At 37.9% G+C, this 22,187-nt stretch overlaps 1 protein-coding gene across 5 annotated transcripts in view; it reads right to left on the minus strand.

Annotated features, from left to right (window-relative positions):
- The window catches only part of PCMTD1 (protein-L-isoaspartate (D-aspartate) O-methyltransferase domain containing 1), a 45,337-nt gene that overhangs the window by 21,880 nt on the left and 1,270 nt on the right, over nt 1-22,187 (minus strand). For 2 of the 5 annotated variants that reach the window (XM_065668248.1, XM_065668249.1), the window contains exons 2-3: nt 4,330-4,756; nt 126-228 (exon numbers count right to left, since the gene is read on the minus strand). In XM_065668248.1, coding sequence (XP_065524320.1) covers nt 126-228; nt 4,330-4,636 — 410 coding nt within the window. In that variant the 5' untranslated portion in view covers nt 4,637-4,756. Of the gene's footprint in view, nt 1-125; nt 229-4,329; nt 4,757-21,506; nt 21,650-22,187 lie in introns of those variants that run through there. The other 3 variants (XM_065668250.1, XM_065668252.1, XM_065668251.1) reach the window with 3 other exon arrangements.

Genomic DNA, 22,187 nt, shown 5'->3' on the forward strand with positions numbered 1-22,187 from the left:
AACGGGAATCTTTATGTTTTGGTGGTGTGATGCTATTCTCCCCTCCCTAAACTCAAGTAATGACACATTCAGTTTACAAACAAAAACACTGCTGCAAAGCTAACTAGACAAATTAAGATACTTACTTATCAAAACTATCACTGTATTTTATGAAGCTCTCCAGCTTTTCCTTGGCATATTCCACCACATCTGAATGAAGCTCTATTCCATGATTTATCCCAAAAGGTCCTGTAAATAAAAACAGCAGGGTGTTTTTTATTGGTTTGGCTTGTTGGTTTGGTTTTTTTTTTTTCCTTTAAGCACAGCATGATTGAATAGAACACTATTATACCTTTCATTTGTGAACGTACTAACATCATGTAAAACACACGAGTCTGCAAACACTACCAGACAAAGTTATTTCTTGCATCTGAATTACCAAAGCTTACAAGGAAGGTAAAGGCCAAAGGATCAATGAAAGAACAGGGATAGAACTGTGGTAAAACAATTCTATAGAATTAATTTTCTTCTTAAATATGCAGGGGAAAAGTCTGAGAAACTTTCAACAGTTTTAGTAGGAATATAGCATTTTCAAATTATAATTTAGCCTGTATTTGTGTCTTTAGATTTTGAACTTTTATGATGTCAAAACTCACATCTTTTGACAATTTGGAAGACTGAGTATTTTAACTCTTAGCCACATCTGCTCTTCTATTTTGTAGGCTCCAAAATCAGAAGTCTGCTTCTTGTTTACTTATATAATTAATTTCCATCTAGAACACTGAAATTTGCTACATTATGTTCACTCATCACAACTGTAACACTGCTTTTCTACAATTGATCCAAGTATATTTCCAAATCAATTACCATGCCAATAGTTAACGCTACTTTTCAGAAACAAAACGAAAAAAAAAATGATAACAGTATTATGAGGATTATCCACATCAGGAAGGAATCTGAATCAGATAGTCACATTTGCTGTGGGGATTCTATATTTAACATGCACAAGTAGCCCAGGGACTCTAGTCACTGGAGCGCAGAACTGGAAAAGGGGAAGAAGAAAAAGTAAACATCAGTAAGATGAAACAAACCTTGTATTTATAGCCTCTACAGCATTTTAAATCTTTCCTGAATATTTAGCTCAAAGATGTTACTCCAATCAAAATTCAATTTGTCTTTTCTAGGACACACACTAATAAAACAGACTTAGGGTTACTGAGAAAACTTTCATTTTACTGCAAGAAAGAAAATATTGTACACCACTAAGCTGATGAATAACTGCAATTCTTAACATAGTATAATACAATTTCTGCTAGGTGAAATAAAACCAATCCACTAGGTTACCATAGACAGTGCTTATAAAAGCTCTTTGTTGGCAGGCAAGAGATCATCCAAGGAATATTCTTAGAACCTGTGAAAGCAAGTACCTCCTGTTGACACTCACACCTACTGTAAATTTAGGTTATTATCTACCACATTGAGAAAACCATTAAGATACATGATTATTTCCTAACTGTTTAATTATTTACTTGCATAGCAAAAGCCTATGAAGTTTCTAAGCAGTGTAGTTAGTTTTAGAGCACACAACAGCATCCAAAGCACTTTAATTAAAAAATTACTGCCATTAATTTAAAATTAAATTTAAAAAATGAAACAACATCATCCATCCCAAAATTCACATATACATTCCTTTCAAGACTCAATTCTGAAAAACAAAGAACTAAAAACCTGTAAATGTCAGTCGCTCCATCAGCTTGGAATTAAATCTATGAATACAAAACACAACGTAATGATACACCACAGTATTTGTAATTTGAACAGAAATACGATAAACATGTTCTCTTTTACCAGAAAAAAAAAAATCACAGCTGTACATTTAAGTCAGCTAGTCTTAAAAGTGTGAAACAAACTTCGCTGCTACTGTCTTTTGTCAACTGGCTTCTTTCAGCATAACATGCTAAAAATTCCGCTATCTAGTCTGAACCACATTTCCATTTTTATAATACCAGCAACAGTTAATTTAATCTTAATGGAGTGGAGGAGGTTTTTTAGTATGCTGCTATACTTGTTGTTTACCAGCTTTGAATTATTTGCTAATTTAATCTAGCCATTCTGACAGTGCCAATGTGGCAGAAATACTACTCACTATGTTGTCAAATTGAAAGATACCCGACTACTGTCAAAACCCACATGGTTCTGTTACTAATTACAGCATACACTGAAACTGGTTTTAAAAATATGGGAACTTTTAAAAATACCTGTAGTTTGTCAGAAAATTTCATCTGGGTTGGTTTTGGGGTTTTTTTTTTTTGGTCAAAACAGCTGTTCCCTGGTTTAAAACTTACACTAAAATAATGATTATATGTAACTAGTAATTGTATCAAATGGAGCAGAGTAAGAAAATAAAGGCACACAAATTGTCTTTATACCATCCATGTCTCACCCTAGTACTCAAACCAACCACATTCTAATACCAAGTAGACTTCAAAGACTAGGTACAGCACTACAGAAATATGGGAAGTCTACTCTGCAAGTAGCTGAGCAACCACCTGCTCCAGGCTCCTCAGCACTCCTAGAAAAGTATCAGCACCTGAGCTGGCTGTGTGGGAATGTCTGCAGCGTAACTGTGCTCCTCAGAGGCTATCAGCCAATCTCACCCCCTGTGGAAGACAAGTCTTTTCCTGTTTAATTTCTTCAACTGTGCATAGAATATTCTGAAGGACAGGAATTCTGCTTGGTAAGGAGGTCAAACAGAGAAGCATTCCACAGTAACCAACAGCCACTCAAAAGCTGTCAGATTATTACACAACTGCAATATATAAGGCACATTTTCTTTTTTAAATATCATAGCTAAGAAAGAATAATGCAATAATAAAGCTTTCCACATGACGAAGAAATAAATGAAGACCGTTACTTGCCACCCTGAGGCAAAGACTTTAGAGGAAAAAAAAAAGCAGCAGTATTTATTAATTGTTTTAATAACAGAATAGACTGCTGAACTTACAATCTAATTAGAAGTAAGTACTCCTAAACAGAAGCAATCTTGAAAAGGGAAAAAAAAACCCACTAATAGAATAGATTATCTTTTTTTAGTTTATTTTTACCTAGGAATAAATACAATTCCTGTTTCAACAAGTGAACAGTGGAATGTTTTGAACTGATAGGTATTAACCGGAACAAAAGACACTGCTGGAGATGCCAACAAATCACTTTTGTTATATACTACTAGGGATAATTTCTACTCTTTAAAAAATAAGAGCAGATGACACAAAGTAACTAATTCACAATTAACAAACCAACTCTTCACACCTCAGCTGTGTATATAAATAGAGATGCAAAAACTCGTGTAGTACCTGTCAACACTTTCTGCAACTAAGAAAATCATAGAATCATAGAATAGTTAGGGTTGGAAAGGACCTCAAGATCATCTAGTTCCAACCCCCCTGCCATGGACAGGGACACCTCACACTAAACCATCCTACACAAGGCTTCATCCAACCTGGCCTTGAACACCGCCAGGGATGGAGCACTCACAACCTCCCTGGGCAACCGATTCTAGTGCCTCACCACCCTAACAGGAAAGAATTTCCTCCTTATATCCAATCTAAACTTCCCCTGTTTAAGTTTTAACCCATTATCCCTTGTCCTGTTACTACAGTCCCTGACGAAGAGACCCTCCCCAGCATCCCTATAGGCCCCCTTCAGATACTGGAAGGCTGCTATGAGGTCTCCACACAGCCTTCTCTTCTCCAGGCTGAACATCCCCAACTTCCTCAACCTATCTTCATACGGGAGGTGCTCCAGTCCCCTGATCGTCCTCGTGGCTCTCCTCTGGACTTGTTCCAGCAGTTCCATGTCCTTTTTATTTTGAGGACACCAGAAGTGCACACAATACTCCAGGTATGAAAACTCCATGTAATACAGTCAATAAATTTACACATATCAAAACTACATACTAAAATAAATGAAGTTATTTCACGTAATGAAATTGATTTGTAAAAAATAGAACTATTTATTGGTAAATATGCTCTGTATTCTAAATATACTTCTTAAATTGTTCCTTTATGCCTTTTCCTTTTAAGCGAAAGAACAGTTTCCACTCAAATCAGAATTTTAGACTACAGAAAGGCAAACAGGAACAACTACCTCTTCCAGAACACTCCATGAATTCACACTGAACAACAGTGTCAGCAAACAGCCCGTACATAACATACAGTATCTTAACAACACATCTCAAACACCTAGTCCTAAGTGTAGCACTGTCATTTTTAAAGAAGAAAAAGTGAAGTTTTAAAGGACTTGTACAACCCTGTATAGTGGAGGAACAGTGTATTAAAAGGTTGAAGTTACCTAGTATTAATCCCACCATTGTACTCAAGTATCCGGTTCCACTACCCAGATTTAAAAATGACAATCCAGGCTGAAGCTTCAGTGCTTCCATGACTTCAGAATAAATGCAGGGTGCTGACAAGTGTATATTTCCATGCTTCCAGGCCAGGTCTTTATAAGCATTGTCCCTGTGTCCTTCCAGATAATAATCACCACGATCAATTGCTCTGAAGGCTTGCTCCACACTCTCAGTGCGAATGTACTGCGCTTCTTTCAAGTTATCAATTAAGTCATCGTTGTCTTCTCCAGCACTCACGGCTCCTCCCATGCTGAATTTCTATGATAATTCAATTAGTTTGCAAAATACATTAGGGGAAGAGTTTTTCCAAAAGTGGAAGTATGTAATGGATTCTCAGTTCTTCTTTCAGAAGCACATCACAAATGAATCCTGGAAAATAGATATGTTTACATAACTTAAGTTTCAAAAGAGAAACAAACCAACAACTCTTAGAAGGTGATGAAATATTATTAGTATTGGATCACTTTAGGAAGCAGAACTACCAACAGTCAGGACAGCTAGTATTTAATCAAAATTCTGCCCTTCAACATTTTTCAGCTTGGTTTTATTATGTCCACACAGGCTACCTACATTAGCATTAGTAATGCAACATAAGTGTTTACACAGACACTGAAAATGCTACAGTGCTAAGAACCACATATATTACATATATCTGGGGGGAACAGCAACTACCTTTGGACTAGCTGTAGTCCCATCCTGAGAACTAAGTGCCCAATAGCACTTGGGAGCATGTTATCAACTTAGCTACAGTTGAAAGAAAATGGATTTATATGCTCCGAAATCAACCCTCAGTAGGAGACAAAGCCAGGTGAGTAGTGATGTCCAGGAAATGCTTCTCAGGTGTTTAATTCTGAGCTGAACTAGAATACCAGCGCAGACACAAACCCACATTACTCTGTTTTGGGTTCAGCACAGGAAATCCCTCTGCATATCTGAGCTCCTCCTGCTTGCAATATTCACTAGGAGAGCACGAATTCCTTAAGTACCTAAAAGTTTTCAAGAACTTGCTGGCACTTAAGAATTAGCAAGTTTCATTAATTCTATGGAGCATATTCACTTCAAAGTTATTCCTTCAGAACTGTATTTTACCTGCAGTTACTACATTATTAATCACTAAACACCTAAAATCCAGATGTTAAAATTCTAATGTAGCATGAATTATCAGTAAAATAGCAACAGAAGACTTGAACAAAGGAAAAGAAAGTTTAATCCACCACTTTTAGACAAATAAGAGTACCTATACTGAGCCAATTGTTAACATTAATTACAAAGTCAGTTTAGATAGCCAAAAGAAAAGACCATCATGAGCCTGATGAATGCTCCAGGTAACTTTGTTAAAGAAGGATAAACACAGGTACACAAAAAAAAAAAAAAAACAAAACCAAAACCACCACAAAACAAACAAAAAAACCTGGACACATGCTGACTCTTTAACTGCATTGCTGAGTATCACCCTTGAAATAAATTCCCCCTGCCTCTTCAAACAAGCATATTTCACCAAGCACTTTTTTTAAAGTACGAATGCAATCTTTCATCTGAGAACACTCCAATGCAATTCAGCAAATTCCTGTTTTGTACATGCCTATTTGTGCAAATTTGAGAGTCAGGAACTCAAACACAATCCAGATGCACAAGCTCATTTAAGTTATCAGAATGAAGCCAATTCCCAATTTTACATTCTGGTGATCACTGCAACACAATTTTCACACTTAACATCCTCGTGTTCCACAGCAGACAGTAGGCCTGTGCATGTTTAATTGCATAAGAATGTCCCTTTCTGATTCTGAAAAAAATGGGGGACAATTTAGACAGAAATATGGAACTTGAGGGAGAATTTTAAGTAAAAAAAAAAAATAAAAAGAAAATTTACAAATATATTCCAGCCCTTCCTGTCTGCACTTGCATCACACCTAAAAGCTCAATCAACTACTGAACCAAGTGATAGATAGCAAGTCCTACAGCGACTAAAGCAAGAGATTTTGCAAGAGAATCACCCTAAAAAGGTTCATTATTGTCTTGAGAAATGTTTGGAAATAATTTTAACTGAAAAAGCAAATGCAAGAACTGAATACTTTGAGACCAATGCTGCAGCTACATTTGAAAAACAGGAATACCCCTTCCAGCCCTACCTGCAGAATGCATTCACCACCAGCACCAGCAGATGGAGAACTTCACCAACTATCTACACTCATCCGGTGAGCAGACATACACAAACCCATCAGACGTGAAAGGGCTGTTCTTCCAACCTAAGACTTTATCGTTTCCATCAAATAATGTCTTTAGTAATCTCACATAAAATTTCTTTCCCATAAATAACATTTACTAATTTAAATATAGCCATTACACTAAAACAGAATTAACTTCTTCAGATATTTTATAATTTTAAATTCCTGGTATTATCTGTCAGCTAAAGTTTTTGTGGTATCACAGGTTCCCTGCTGATGACACCCGCCGAACATTTCACCTTCTTTAACGGTTATCACGCAAAATCTCACAGGCAAGAACAGAAAACAACTGGTATGTAGCATGACACTGAGGAATGTTGGCGAGAAAACAAGAGCCTCCTTCTCAAGAACAGGATGCTTATACAGCAGAACAGTGGCTAGTTGGGAAGAAGAGTTGAAGTTTGGGTCTTATTCTGGATACACTGCTCCTGGCTGGGAAAGGTGACATTATGTAGGCAGTGATACTGCTTGCTTTTTAGGTCTCTTGCTTTTGGCTTGCTTTCGCTAATCAACCGTGTGTTCTACTCTGGACTCTACAGCTACGTGATACAGCAAAAAAGTGGAAGGTGTTGTTAAAAAACAAAACATCCTAGGAAGTTAAACAGCTTTTCATGAAAAGTGACCTCTTGTGCTGCACATAAGTATTTTTTTATATTTTACTTTCCTTCAATGCTTTTATGTTTCTAAACTTTTACCTTATGAAAGTAAAATACCTGCTTTTAACAGACACAACAGATGTGTGAAGTCAGATACATTTTCTACTGTTTTAAATACACATAAGAAACCACCTCACAAGCTATTCTAGGACACCCAGAGAAAAAGCACAAGTTAATCAAAGGTTTTCTTGTGATAGCTGACCCAGGACCAAAATAAAGAGAGCAGAACATACTAAGATAAAACTTCTACATAGCTACAAAGCTCACAGAGGGCATCCTGTGAAGTTTACAAATACCTAAAATGCAATTCACGAAGAGCACACGCAGCATTCTGACATACTACACCAAAAGCTATATAAATTTCAGAAGAAAGGAAGAGCGCATAACAAAATACAGCAACTATCTTTACCCTCAGGAATCTCTGGAATAAAGAATCCAACAAAAACATATAGGTTAGGAATTAAAATTTCAATACAGTTTTGAATAAAAAAGTTAGTTCACTGATTAAGACCAATTACAATTTAAAAACCCTGTTCATGCTATTCATGATTTTTTCACAAGTTGAAACACTTCATCTTGCAGTTTATGTTCACAATAAAAATTAAATTTCACACTTTCCAATTCCTGCAAAAATCCACAGAACTGTATCACAACTCTGACCTGTTTCTGACCTAATTTGTAACCGATTTTAATTCCTCATCATAATTTCTGATTTATTTTTAGTACTGTCACTTTAATCGAACAGGTGTTCTTTAGCTATGTGAATCTATTTCACAAGCTACACAGAACTCCAAGAAGTTAGTAACCAGATAGAAGGTTTGCCAAGTGGTTTTTTTAACAGCTCTCGAACATAAGTTTTGCATGTTCCAGAATTTTTACAACTACATTTGCTCTTCAAGTTAATTCTTTAGGTCACTAAGGACTTGCGCACTCTCTTAAATACAGATTAAATACCATACTAGCAAGGTAACCAATTAATTTGACAGACAAAACCTTGCCTCTGTTAAATCCACGCAATGTCAAGTATCTTACAAATACAGTATCTTGCGATACTGATACATCCTGACTCCACAGAGATGACTCCTTAAAAATACAAGTTATTTGAGACTACTAACTTGACTTTTATGTTGCTTCAAAGGATTAAAAACAGAAGAAAAAATATAAACGGGATCAGACATATTTCTAGCCTCCTCCTCAGAACTATTTTCACTAAGGTACCAGTCTGCAGCACACCACACTGAATCAAGACTGCAATACATTATTTTAAAAATCAGATGACATACAAAATTGCTTGGTGAACCTTCTCCTTTAACCCAGGAAGGAGAAGAGACAATGCATCACTGAGCTACGCATTAATATAGACATAGGAGTCAGCTGTTAAGCTTCCCCCAAAAGGAATAGTCTGTGACTGGCAATAGGATGGAATTAACCACAAATGCACACGAGGGCCTGAAACACTTTAGTTCATTTAACAGTTTCAGTTTACTCATAGTATAAATCAGCAACACCACTCTGATCAGGAAAGGTTTAAATTTTCCAGGCCACCAACCAAGTGTTAGACCTCCTTCTGTTCAGGCACAATTTGTGCCACTCCTGCAGCTGTAATGAACTCAAGATCATGTTTTACCTGTTCTTGTCCCATCCACCAACTCCTACAACAAAAGGACTCAAATTTTACTTCAGCTTCCCCTTTCCTCCCAAGTACTGTAACAGTGCCACACCAAGAAGAAATTCAACTCCAAGCGAAACAGCCAAGTGTAAGATTTCAGCAGGACCTCCTGAATAAACAGAATGATTGATTACTATCTGAAAGTAAAAGAGAAATGGTAACATTAACTTCACCAGGCAGACTAGAGAAAACCAAGATCTGAAGCGTGTGTTGGAGTAACTGTAGTAGGTGACTACAAAAAATGTAATACAAGAACAGAATACTGTGGGACATAGAGGTATTTCAGCACGAAGCATTTTCAAACATTTTTTAAACTTTCATATATACGCCCCACTGCTAAACTGCTACTGAAGGCAATAAAAAGTCTAAGTGCTTTGGAAAATTAGATACTACTTGAACTGCCTTCTCTTTCACAGCTATTTGTTTTGTTACCCCAAACAGTTCAGAAAAAAAAAAGGAAAACTGTTGTTTTCAGGATATAGTAACATACTACTTGGTGCATTAAGGAAAACTCTATCGGAAATGCATGTTTTTGAAGTCTATAGACTCATCTCACTCAAAAACATTCACTTCTAGCCTACTGCTCAGCAGATCACTTCAAGAAGCTCTTCAAGTTAAACAGAAACAAGTACAAAAACAAGTACAGTCAGCTCTCTGATGTAATGCACTCCACAAAGCATACTTCAAGGTTCTTTGTAATATAGCAATGGAACAAGGAACAGACCACAGGATTAACGTTAAGCCAAATGAACGTAAACAGCTACAACTACTGACTTAACCTGAAATGCATTGACCTACTTGGGCAGAAAATGTTTGTCAAGCCTGATGTAAGCCCAAGCCCTGATCCTCCTGTTTAGGCCTTCAACAGCTGTTTATACAAGATTCCAAGTGTGTGCTTGATCTCACTCTTCCTCCACATCCAGTCACCTGAACACACCAAATAGCACACACAGTATTACGTTACTCTCAGAAGATGCACTGAAGCTTACGGCACTCCACAAACAGCAGGGTCACAAACAGCAACACACATATCAGCACAAATTGTGTGATCAAATGACCTTGACCGTGATTGTTATACAAGGGTGTAATTCCTGTACATTCCTTTCCCAGTCTGTTTTCTTCTGCACTGGATTTGTTTTTCTCATCTGAAAATCTATCTAGCCTCTTCACATGATGGCATGGATTGAAAGCCGAAAGGAATATTTTCTACATACCAGTTCCATATGCTAGACCTGTTTTCAGGTACGCTGATAAAGACTTTAAAATTCATCACCTTTTATTACAAAGCAAAGAATCCTACATACCTCCTTCTAATGCATAGCTTAATAGCACATCTTTACTTAGTCCTCCTTACTGCTTCAGGACTGAGCAACCAAAACATGTTTGCTGAGATTCCCAGGCTTCAGAAGCAGTTTCTTCTTCAAAGTTTTTCACCTGTGACACTACATAAATGTGTTCCAAATGCCTACTTCTAAACAAAGAAATAAAAGAGTTCACCATTTCCACCTGAGATAACTAGAAGCATAGTTTGCCATATTGGGGTGAAACCTGGAGTTCAGGATAGTTTCTGAAATTTAGAGGTATACTCAAGGAGCCCTATTCTCTCAGAGAGCAAGTCCTCAGCTGCCATCTCTGTCTATTTAAAGCTGTGCTTATGATTCTCCAACAATTGCCTCTATAATCACCACAGACTCAGCTTCAGTGTTCACATCCTAGAATGCCCTCTGGGCCACTAACTGACCCTTCTTAATCATATCCTGCAAAAACTCCATGCTGAGACATGAAAGCTGTCCCACTGCCCCAGTTTACTGACTCATTAATTGACAGTGACAAGTACCTGTTGCTCTTCTGAACAAAATTTTTCCCCTTCTCCCCTCAAATACATGAGAACTTCAAGATTTTCATAGGTACAAATATTATGAATCTAGTCATTCTTATTACAAAAAGCTTTACATTAGGAACAAACAAAGAAACACTGTCTTCTTGATTTGCTAGTATCTAATTTCACAGTAAGTTTTAATTCAGACAGTATCTGCCTTAGTACATTTGTTAAGAAATGCTCGTATCTGTAAAATGAAAAAGCCTCCATGGATGAGAGGCTGATGAGCTGATACAGTTCCAAAATATTCTGATTAGCCCACCATTGCTAAAGTCTCATGAGATTTTAAGCACCTGACATTATTAACATGTGTAGACTTTAGTCTGTCAGGCATAAAGTTTATCCATTACTGATGGACAATACTAATAACCAGCTCCTTCTCAGTCCCTAGAACCAGCTCCTCCTCATATTCTGAAGCAAATAAATAGAAATGCTGATAATAGCCTTTTATGTGCTCTGAAAATAATTTTCTAAAGCAGCAAGATGCTGTTAGCTAGTATCATCAGAAAAACAACTAAAACTTATGCGTTACTGAAGTGATACTGTAAGATTTAAAAAACAAAACCAACAAACACAAAAACCTGGATTATTTTAAGAATTTCAGACAGCAGTGTTAACTGCTAAGAAAAGTCTGAGCACCTGACTGTGTCTATTGCAGTGTATGATGTAGCTTGGCTGGTGGAATTAGACAGTTCATGCTAGTAATACTTGAGCTAAGGTGCATAGCATGTTTTTTTTTCAGTGACAGATGTTAACAATGCAATAGTTGCCAGTCTCTTGCTTATTAGAGGCCAGCTATATGCAAATTAGTGATAACATCTCAAGAGGCTGTATGTATACCTTTATGAGTGAACTGTGTACCTTCTAGTATCCCATCAATTATAGATTTTAATTAACATTGTTTTTCTACCCACACCAGTCGAAAACATTTGGTGGCGCTTTATTTGTAAGATACTGTATAAAATGGTCTCATCTCAGGGTAGCTCAAAGTGGCTTAGTAACCTGTCAAGGTTCCACTAAAAGATCTCATAAGCAAACGATGTCAGCTTTATCCAATGTCCAACATAACAAAAATTCCCCTGTCCTTCCTCTAACAGCAGTGTCCATGAAAGAACCTGGCAGTCCTCTTATAGCACACATTTTAAAGGTCTTGGCTCCTCAAAGGTGTACCTAGAGCTCTATCTATTCCCAGGCTACAACTATTTTTAGCCTGTCCAGTATAAACTAGTCATAGTACTCCTTTATCACAGACTGGCTGAGAAAAAGGCAAAAGATTACAAGCTTCTCTATAGAGAAACAGAGAAAAAGAACAGTTAAAAGGTAATAGCTTCTCCTCTATCAAGCTTAAAGTATCAGGGCTTCATAAGACAGGTATGAATCAGTGATGCTTAACAGATACAGATGTCTGATATTCATCAAGTTTGTACTGTGCACCTGTTTTGTTGGGTTTTTTTTTTTTTTAGGAAAAGAAACTGCTGTCTGTGCATATACTTCACAGGAATTAGTGAGCTAAAGAGTGACCAGACTGCAAAATTCATTGCCACAACACACGGCTTTGTACAAGAGTATTTAACAGAACACTCATTTCAACCAGGTTTATGTAAGTCATTACAGTCATATGTTAAGCACTGGAAGAGATGCTTAAAAAAAAAAAAAAAAAACACACCAAAAACAAACCTTAAAATATCTAACGTGTTTAGTCTGAAAACGCAAAAGGCATGCAAGTAACAAACATTTCTGCAAATTTTAACATTATTCTAATCATCGGCAAACTAAGACACCCTGACATAAAAAACAAGCCAAGTATTCAGTAAGTTTGAAACAAAACTTGTTTCTTCTTCAGGAAAGGCTTAATAATTTAGTTTGTGATGACCAGAAGGTAACAAACCACAGTAAAATATGATACTCCTTTACTTTATCACCTTCAGAGAGTAACCAGTAACAACCGGAGAGGGAGAATCATCTTTTATAATGAAATACAAAGCAAGTTTAATACAAGAACTGAAGCATACTTTCCTAACCTTTACCACAAATGTAGTTTCTGCAACTACAGTTCTTAAGCAGATCCAGTCACATTTCATATAATTTTCTGTAGGCAACATGTGGCCCATGACAAAATATTGACTATTTCAACCAGTGCCAAAGTTCAAAAGCTTACTGCACACAAACATTTCAAGTTATTTAAATAACTCACTTTGAGCAGCAACAAAACAACATATGCTTGTTGCCTTTAGCAAAAGAAAATAGAAATGAGGTCAAGTGTAAAAATAGAAGATACTTACATTCCTGACACTTGAAACCTCATCTCTGAGCTATGCATTTACTGCAGTCTCTACCAAAAAAAAAAAATCAAAACACCAGGGCCAAATAAACAAAAGTATCAACCAACTTGATAAAGTTCCCAGTGCTGCAAAACCTTTGGATTTTATGATCTTTAGAGATATATTTAAAAACATCAAAATAGCATGCAATAAACACAACAAACAACATTTAATGTTGTATTATGAAAATATTTACTTTCGGCCTCAGAATCTCAACTTTTATTTATTATGCATTCTCTTATAAAAAAAAATTAATTTAAAAAAATCAAGTTCTGATCCTGTTTACTAGTTTCTTAAAATAGTACAGTGCAACACAACAGTATGTTTTGGAGAAGTTATTTTATTACTCGGGCCTGTAATCCTCAAGAGAGAAGAATGAGTAGGCCAGCTTCTCTTCCTCAGAACCATGACAAAATTATTTTACTGATGCAGCTCTCCAGAAACATCATGCTGGATTCACCATTTCTTTCAAATGTAATTTCTTTACCAAAACCCCACACACTAACAACAGTTACTTTTATCTTGTCAAAGAAAACAATGAATATCTACTCGCACCCTTCTTTTTAATCCCCAAATCCTGCATATCGCGAAGTATTTCACACTTTAAGGCCCATGTCACAATCTGCCTCATTCTCCAGACATACTATAAATCCATAAACAGCATGCCCTAAGGTGATGTGACCTTGTCCATGAATCCCTATTTCTTAAAATGTCCAATGCTTCCTTTATGTATCAGAGATTAACTTAATGATTCTTACCAAAGGAAAGTGAGGGTTTATCAAAACTTTCAACACAGAGATGAACATATGTTCAAGTATGTTTCAACGTACAAGTATGAGCTAAATCTACTTTAAAAATCTACCAAAGGAGTCTCTATGCAATTGCAAGAAGGTTAGAGCATTAACACTCTTACCAAAGCCTGTTATCAAAGCTTGTTCCAGAAAGATTCATGCAACCATTCTAGCATTCTCCCAGTTCTTGCTGCTATTAAAATACATTACTCTGAAGTAACATCTCAGAAGTATTGAGTTTCTAATAGTATCACTTTAATTCACACCTCTGTGGCTAGCCAGCAACTTCTACCATGCATTAACAACTGGCCTTGCAAATGATTAAACAGATCATTTGCTATCAAAGTTAACCCTATTAGATTATGCAATAAAAGTCTGTTATACATACAAAAGGGTGCAGAGTCACACTTGTGGGTGGGGGGAAACCATCAAGACACCCTTACCAGCTGCTCCAAGGACGATCACAGGGGAACTATGGGCTCTTCCCATATCCCCACCACCACTGGCTTTCTCCAGGATACTTTTCAGATTGAGACCGCTTTACAGGGCTACCAGATTTACCACAGGGTGCAGGGGAAAAGCATGTGGGGATTGCACATACCTTGTTATAGGATACTTAGGGGAGAAACCAAAGTTGAGGAAAGGGAGGAATCAAAATGACTTGGAGAGGAACAAGCATGGGAAAACAGACAATGGGGACAAGAAGGACAGACCACCTGTGAACAGGTTGTAGGTCATTATGCATGCCTAGATGTGCTCTCCTCCAAATCACTTCTGTCTGTCCTGCCTGTACATTAGCCAAGTAGTTCACAGATCACCAAGGTCTGAGTACAGACAACAGTGCAGGTGAGCTTTTGCAGGTCAGGATGTGATCACACAGAGTACCAGGCTCGACTAACAAGCAAACCAACAGTGTGGGCTGGGAACCAGGAACAGGGCAGACTGTCCAAGTGTGGTAACTGAAGGAGTGAGCTGCTGGAGAAATCTGTGGTGTTTGGGACTAGTGGCTGAGTGTGAATGTATCCAAGCGTGTACACGAGGCAATGGGGGATAAAGGAAGCCAAGGGCTAGTCCCGAGGCAGAAAGAATGCCTAAACCCAGGAACTGAAAGATCCATACTATATACATGCACCATTCTGCCACCAGAAGACATTCAGCTCTACCATACAGAAATGGCAACAGGCTAAGGCCATTTGCATTGGCTGTGCTTGCATTAGTGTTTTCTGTGTTAATGTGGGGGCCAGCTATGCATTTATACACATACATGCTGAATACGTGTATTTCTGTGCTAGTGAGGCTAGGTGCACAGACTCACTACTGGCTGGACCTGGGGCCATGCATGCCTAAACTAAGAACTAGAAATACTTGAACAAAACCCCTTTATGGCCTTCTTTAAAAGCGAAATCAAAATACATAAGCACATTTTTAAATTGAAAATGCCTCTGCACCACTGTTTTTGTCCCCAGGTATGAATCAAGCACTACAGCAAATACAGCTTCAAAGTTATAATATACTTACAGTACAAACAACAGCAGATATACTGTGGAGGGTATTTGAAGCATCTAGGAAAGCTTCAGTGATCATTTCAAAATATTCATGCAAATACTTCACCAAGAAATGGAAGCTTAACACCTTTTATTATTGCTTAGATAGCAGCTGTGCAGATGCATAATGTATCTTCATTCCCATAATCCTACCTGATTTTTTCAGTCATACAAAGCAGTTTTCACCTGAGAGAAGCGTAGTCTACAGATATAACACAAGAGGCTGGTACAGTCACATAACCTACTGTATTTATATACTGAAAAACTTCACCTTATCCAGAGCATCCCAGAATTGGTAAATCAAATCCTACGCTGACTTTTTCTGCACAACTGGATTACTCCAGACATTATCACAGAATCTCAGGAAACTTGGTAGTAATGAGTCTTAATGAATGCATAACTAAATGAAGTAAATAAGCAGAGACTAAGGCCTATGCGATTTATAATGTTGCAACTGTCAGCTCAACAGGAGTTATAAAGAAATTCAGCAACTCATTTTTTTCCTGTGTCCTTACAGTTTCACTGACCTCCTCATTGCAGTAATACCAACTTTAGAGTTTCTTCAAGGAAGAACACAGCAAAGCTTAATAAACTGGACAGCAGGCAACTACACTGAATGGAAACAAAACCACGGTTCATTCTCAAAAGGGTAAAGCAGAGAGTTTTGCAAATAAACAGCAGGGTCACATGCTCCAGCAGAAGATCCAGCAAAATTCCACCTGACAGATTCCAACATGAACACAAGAGTAAACATTATCAGATGGAAACGAAACCCTTTTATGGCAAACTGATGTGCTACTAGAAATATTCAGTGCATTCATCACCATCCTTGTAAGTGTTCAAGGCCAGGCTGGAGGGGACTTTGAGCAACCTGGTCTAGTGGAAGGTATCCCTGCCCACGGCAGGGGGGCTGGAACTAGATGAGCTTTAAGGTCCCTTCCAACCCAAACTGTTCCATGGTTCTAGGCTTCCTTCATTCCCAATTACTTGAAATTATTAGTACTGCCGGAATACTAACCTTTCGCTTTATCTGCTGAAATTGAGAACCTCATTTAGTAAACTTCAAGAGTTCATTCTTACAGCAATGCTAACTTGCATACTTTTTAGCCATACCTATCAAGCAAAAACAATTATGTTGAAATTATGATTACCAGGATACTGGTTCCAACTCTTTTTTTAACTTCAATATATTGATTCTTACAAAGCACAGTGATCCTGACTGGGCTGAGGAGTACCATTTGGCTTTTTCTTTCAAGTATTTATCAAAAAGACCCACATGGTAATTCCTGAATACCTCTGAAAGCATTTGCTACAGAAATAACACTAACAAATTCTCAGAATAGTAACCACTTCTAATTTTCTCCCAATTCCTCTTTCAATGTTTTCAACGTTAAAATTTATAGGAATTAAGCATCTCATTTGGGACAGGGACACCACAGGCGTATCAGTTGCTGAATGCGATTCACAAGCCGACTGTTACCATAAACAATTTCTTTACCCATTTCACTTATGGAAGCCATACATTGATGCAAGTATCTCTTTTTGGAGAAGTAGCTTTTTGTCTTTTTTTTTTTTTTTTTTTTTTAATACGAACAAATAACTAAGACACGTCATCTCCAAGATGTGTTCTTTGAAATTTTATACCCTTTCACTCCTGAAGACAACAGGAACTCATGGCAAATAACATTTGACTTGCCTGAAGGATAGTACTAGTACACATATATTACACAATTACATTCAGGAGTACATGCATTTTATGTTTACTGTATTCCTGCATACTTCCTTTCACTACATCTTAAACTACTATTGTGTAAGAACTCTGATTTGACTCTCCTGCCATTAAATCTATAAAAACATTTTTAGATGTTAACTAGAAAAATCTTCCCGTTAACAGCTAAATGCCTCCTCATGGAACATTCTGAAGTATCACAAAGATGCAGCTACGCATCCTGAAAACAGCTTTCAAGATTGCTTAATTAAAAATATGTGCCTATTATTTAAGACTTTAACAAGCCAACTGGTTTGTTTGGGAGTTTCGTTTTTTGTTTTGTTTTTTTCTTTTAAAGGAAGAAATTATCATGATTACTGACAGCTTTAATAAGCACTATCTATTTAGAAAACATGCAACAAAGTTTTTGTAGTAATAACAGCAAGCCTTTGGTACTTGCAATGTGACTCAGGTGCTTGAACACATACCTCTAGTGCTATTTTAGGTGCTTATGCTAACTATAGGCTACTTGGCCTACGATATGGTAACAATTACTGTCAAGTAACACACCATAAAACTCTTCTACCCACATCCTGTCCTTGCTTCCCTGCAAATAAGCAAGAAGAACTGCTGCTGTTTTACGATTTAAACCACACAGAAGCTGTGGGATGTGTCCTTTGAAAGGAATGCTAACAGTTGGGACTCGAAAAGCAAGCAGATAAAAATTAAGGCACTGTTGGTCAAAAGACTCTGGAAAGAGACCAAATGTGGGAGACTGACTTGTAACCTGAACTGAATGCACAGTCTGTCATCACCAGGTTGTAAAAACTCTCAGGACAGATCTTGTTCAGTCACTACACTGCCACGTAACAGGTTGGTTGTGCAGGTATGCTTTGTGCATGCGGGCATATAAACACACATAATCTCCAGCAAAGCTGCACGTTAACAACAAAGACAAAGGCTGTCCCTTCTCTTACTGCTCAGCTACCTCTACTTAAGATTTATCCTGCCTGCTATCTCTTCTTCCACTTCGCAAGAATGCAGGCCTCCAGTAAACTCTCATCTTGTATCTAACAGCCCCGTGCTGAAAACTCAGATGCCCTATAGCACCTTCATATGAATGTCCTTCACACAAGATTTGAGACATCCCACATCACTATCAAACCATTTGCTCTAAGCCTGTAACTTTTTAAACCTAATTCTAAGGGGGTTTGGCAAGTTCCAGATTGTTTCCTCAAGTTTTTAAACATTAATTCCGTTTGTCATCTTTTACTTCCTAGAAACACTGCAAATCTAAATTCAGCATTTGTTTATCAACTGTATGCTTAGCAAATACTACTTTTGAGACAATCTGGAGCGAAATGCAATATTGCAATATAAGGCTTAGAATGTCATCACCTTAACAACACTCACAATACCTTAAGTCTCCAATTTCTGGAGATATTCTGCAATTTTAACAAACTTTACATCCTTTCTTTACTAAATGTAACACGAAACAAAGCCAGAACTCCAGAATTAGCCGTCATTAAATCCTTCTTTTAAGCAGAGAGCACCAAGACTCTCCTGCCACAGGACAACCCTCCAACCATCAAAGCTTACCCCTGCTCCACAGTCACCTCCCCACTCCAAAACTCCCCTACATGTGAGTACACCAGGATCTGTAGCCTGAGAGTTACCATGGTGACTCCTGATGTCATACCTAAACTGCTCTAGGAGTGTGGAGTCTGAAGGTTTGTTGGTTTGGTTTTTTTCTTTCCCTTTTTCTTTAAAACTACGACAACTTCTAAACCCACAATTTTTTGTCACAATGAAGGACAATTTATACTTCTGTGCTCAAATTTAAAGGACTGATGAAATTTGTCAAGAAAAAAGTTACACACCAATTACAGTCACAATGCACAAGTGACGGACACCACAATTTTTCTCTACATACAGCTGCCAATACTTTTTGCTTTCAGTTCTAAGTTTCTTAGGACTAACTGCCATTTTTAAAGACATCTTAGCCTTCAGTTTACTTTTACTCTACTTTGTACTTTCAACATTTCCAATAAGCTTCTTATCAGAAGTACATTTAACAGGAATCCACACACATACATCCATCAGAATTTCAAGCATCTTGAGATTAGTTAACAGCACTGTCAACTCTGCAGTAGCAAAGCTGACTGTGGAACATGAAGTTGGCACAATATAACTGGACGAAAAACAATAGAAAACTGACACTACTGTTCTGAAGAGCAGCCAGTTAATCTTCCATCCCTGCAAAAAAATTGTATTCAGCATCCTAAGCTGATACAAATGGTATCCTTTCTTCAAGGCCCGTATGTCCAGCCTGATTTTCTTGAAACAACACACCAGCAGCAACTGCTTTAAGAGCTTGCATTAAGCAGGTTTGAAGGCACACAGCCTTCAAACATTTTAACCCCCAGCGCACACAAATAAGTCCCAAAGGAACTGGAGCACAGTGGTTACTTCCTGATGTTTTAATGTAATTATACCCATAATATTTAACATAAACTACTTTAATCCCTAGAACTCCATAAAAGAAAGAAGTGGAACAGTTTTAAAAGTCCACCATAACAATCTGCAGAGCAGACACACTAAAAGAATTCTCCAACCAAAAAAACCCACACTCATTGCCTAGATAAGAAGAAGCATACACATCAACTTCTGACCCTACCAGAAGAGTCCTGGAATGCCTTAGGCAAGTCATACACCTGATTATTGTAATAAATGAGATAATATTCAACTATTTTTGCATTCAGGAGTGTCAAGCGTTGTAGACTTCAAGGAACTTTTCTTACACAGAGAGTTAATGATCAGTTTCAAAGCATCATTTTCAGGTCAGCAGATCTCTATGACAATCCTGCTGAAAATGGGAACAATGCAGGAAATGGAAACAACAGGTATGCGTAAAGACACTTCTCATCCTGAAACAATTACTGGATTCTTAGGTGTTTCTCACCCTGCACTGAAGACCGAGATGAGCATTCCCGTAATGCCTTTTTCAGAATTGCTTTTAACATATTTGGTTTGGGGGACACTTAAACATCCTGGCACAAACCTTTCTGGAATACTGCATAGAAAAAAATCTTTTTCCCTGTTACTGAGTTTTAGGAATATCTCAGGGGAAAAAACAAACAAGTGAAACCGTATTACTGATCATGTCTTGCAGTAGGAACTTCAAATTTGATCTCTGTGTTACTGTTTCTTCTTCAAGTTGCTTAAAAATAAGCAACTCATAGATAAATAGTCTCTTAAGGAACTTCCACCTGCACTGGCATCATGCCTAAACCTACCTGCAGCTTCAGAATACATACCATCTCAAAGCAACTGCATTTCAAGCTTACAGTAATACAGCCAAGTGACTGCTCTGGTATGGCTCAGCACAGACAGGGAAAACTAGAATAAATAGCTGGCAGTCTGGTCCTCTTCAAAAGGAGCTATTTCAGCTTGGGGCAGTCATTGACAGTCAAACAGAAGACTAAGCAATAAAAATCACCCATCTGCCAAGATTAGGACCATAAAGATGGCAAGACTTCATAGATTTATAAATAAGAATACTGCAAGATTGAAACTGGCTGATCAACTATCTAAAGCAAGTCACAGTGCAAACTCTATGACTGGATAAAGAAAACACAAAGAAATGCAAATTAGGAGAGGCAGAATGATTTTTTACAAGAATTCTGAAGACTGGAGATTATGAAAGGAAGGAACTTGATCCTGCACAGACCCAGTGATAACATTTGGCTATCCAGGACTGTCCAGCCTTATAAACTCTTTTCTGTTTCTACAATTGCATGACATTCTCCTCAGTGCAGTCCTCACAACAACATCCAATTGTTTTTCCTTGCATTTCTGAGGGACACTAACTGTTATAACAACATCTGGCTACGTGTCCATCTCCAAAGGCCACATTGTGACTCTGACCTCACTCACATACTTCTTACATTCATATATTACATCTATTCACCCAGAGTCAGTTAAAGTACAAATAGATTCTTTTTATGCATTTGTCCACCTACACATCCACAGTATTCTTCAAACTTTCCCAACAAATCAGGCAGGAGTTCTGCAGCAGACAGCTTCATTCATCCAAGCTTAACTCCTTCCAGAAGGGGTCTGCACAGAGTAAAGTAAGGGTCATGTGGGGCAGGGAAGAAGAGGTGGGGGAAAAAAAAAAAAAAAAAAAAAAGAAAAAAAAAGTACCACGATTCATAAGAAATTATGGTTACAAAGGCATTCTTATTCTCACTGTTTACTAACTTTAAAGGATTTTTTTTTCATCTTAAAAGCATTCTCCACAATACAAAGGGCATATGGCCTTACCTGTGTATCTTTTTTGTGTGTGTCTCAGTCTACTGCTCACTTTCAGAAGAAACCTTACTTCCTTGTTAAAGTCTGCAGTTCAACTATGCCTGACTTTTACCTGACAGGAATAAAAAAATACCCACCCACTAGGACAACAGTAGCTACGTGGGCACTGGTAAGTACCACAAGGACACAAGCATTCGCTGCACACTGCAGCAGTTTAGTACTCCCAGCTCGTCTCTCCTGCAGACCCTAAAGATGCTTTTCTTCGTCTTCCACCAAGAAAACTGTGCACACGCACACACCCCCTTCCACCTCAGGAGGTTCTTCTTTTTCCCTTTTGCTGTCAGAGAAGACAGAGCTGCACAAAGCAGGCCTAGGCTGCTGCCTGCGTATCAAATAAATGCCAAGATTCCTTCCCCCTCCGCCCTTCCCCTTCCTCCAACTTCACTCGGAGCAGCTGACAACTGCCGAAGCTGGAAGGAGGAGGGGAACGACGGGGGAGAGACAAGGCCTACACATGCACAGAAGGAGGCGACCCGAGATCTCGGGCCAACGAGACATTAACCGCAGTCCGCAGCTCAGCTACAGGCAGACGTGACCCCAAGACGCCTCCCCCGAACAGATAATAACAAAGAAAACAGAGAGGAGGAGGTAGCTGCCCCGCAGCGAGTTCCTGCTCCTCCCCTTACGCTGCTC

The sequence above is a fragment of the Lathamus discolor genome, chromosome 2 (assembly GCF_037157495.1).
Source record: "Lathamus discolor isolate bLatDis1 chromosome 2, bLatDis1.hap1, whole genome shotgun sequence".
Taxonomy (NCBI): Eukaryota; Metazoa; Chordata; class Aves; order Psittaciformes; family Psittacidae; genus Lathamus; species Lathamus discolor.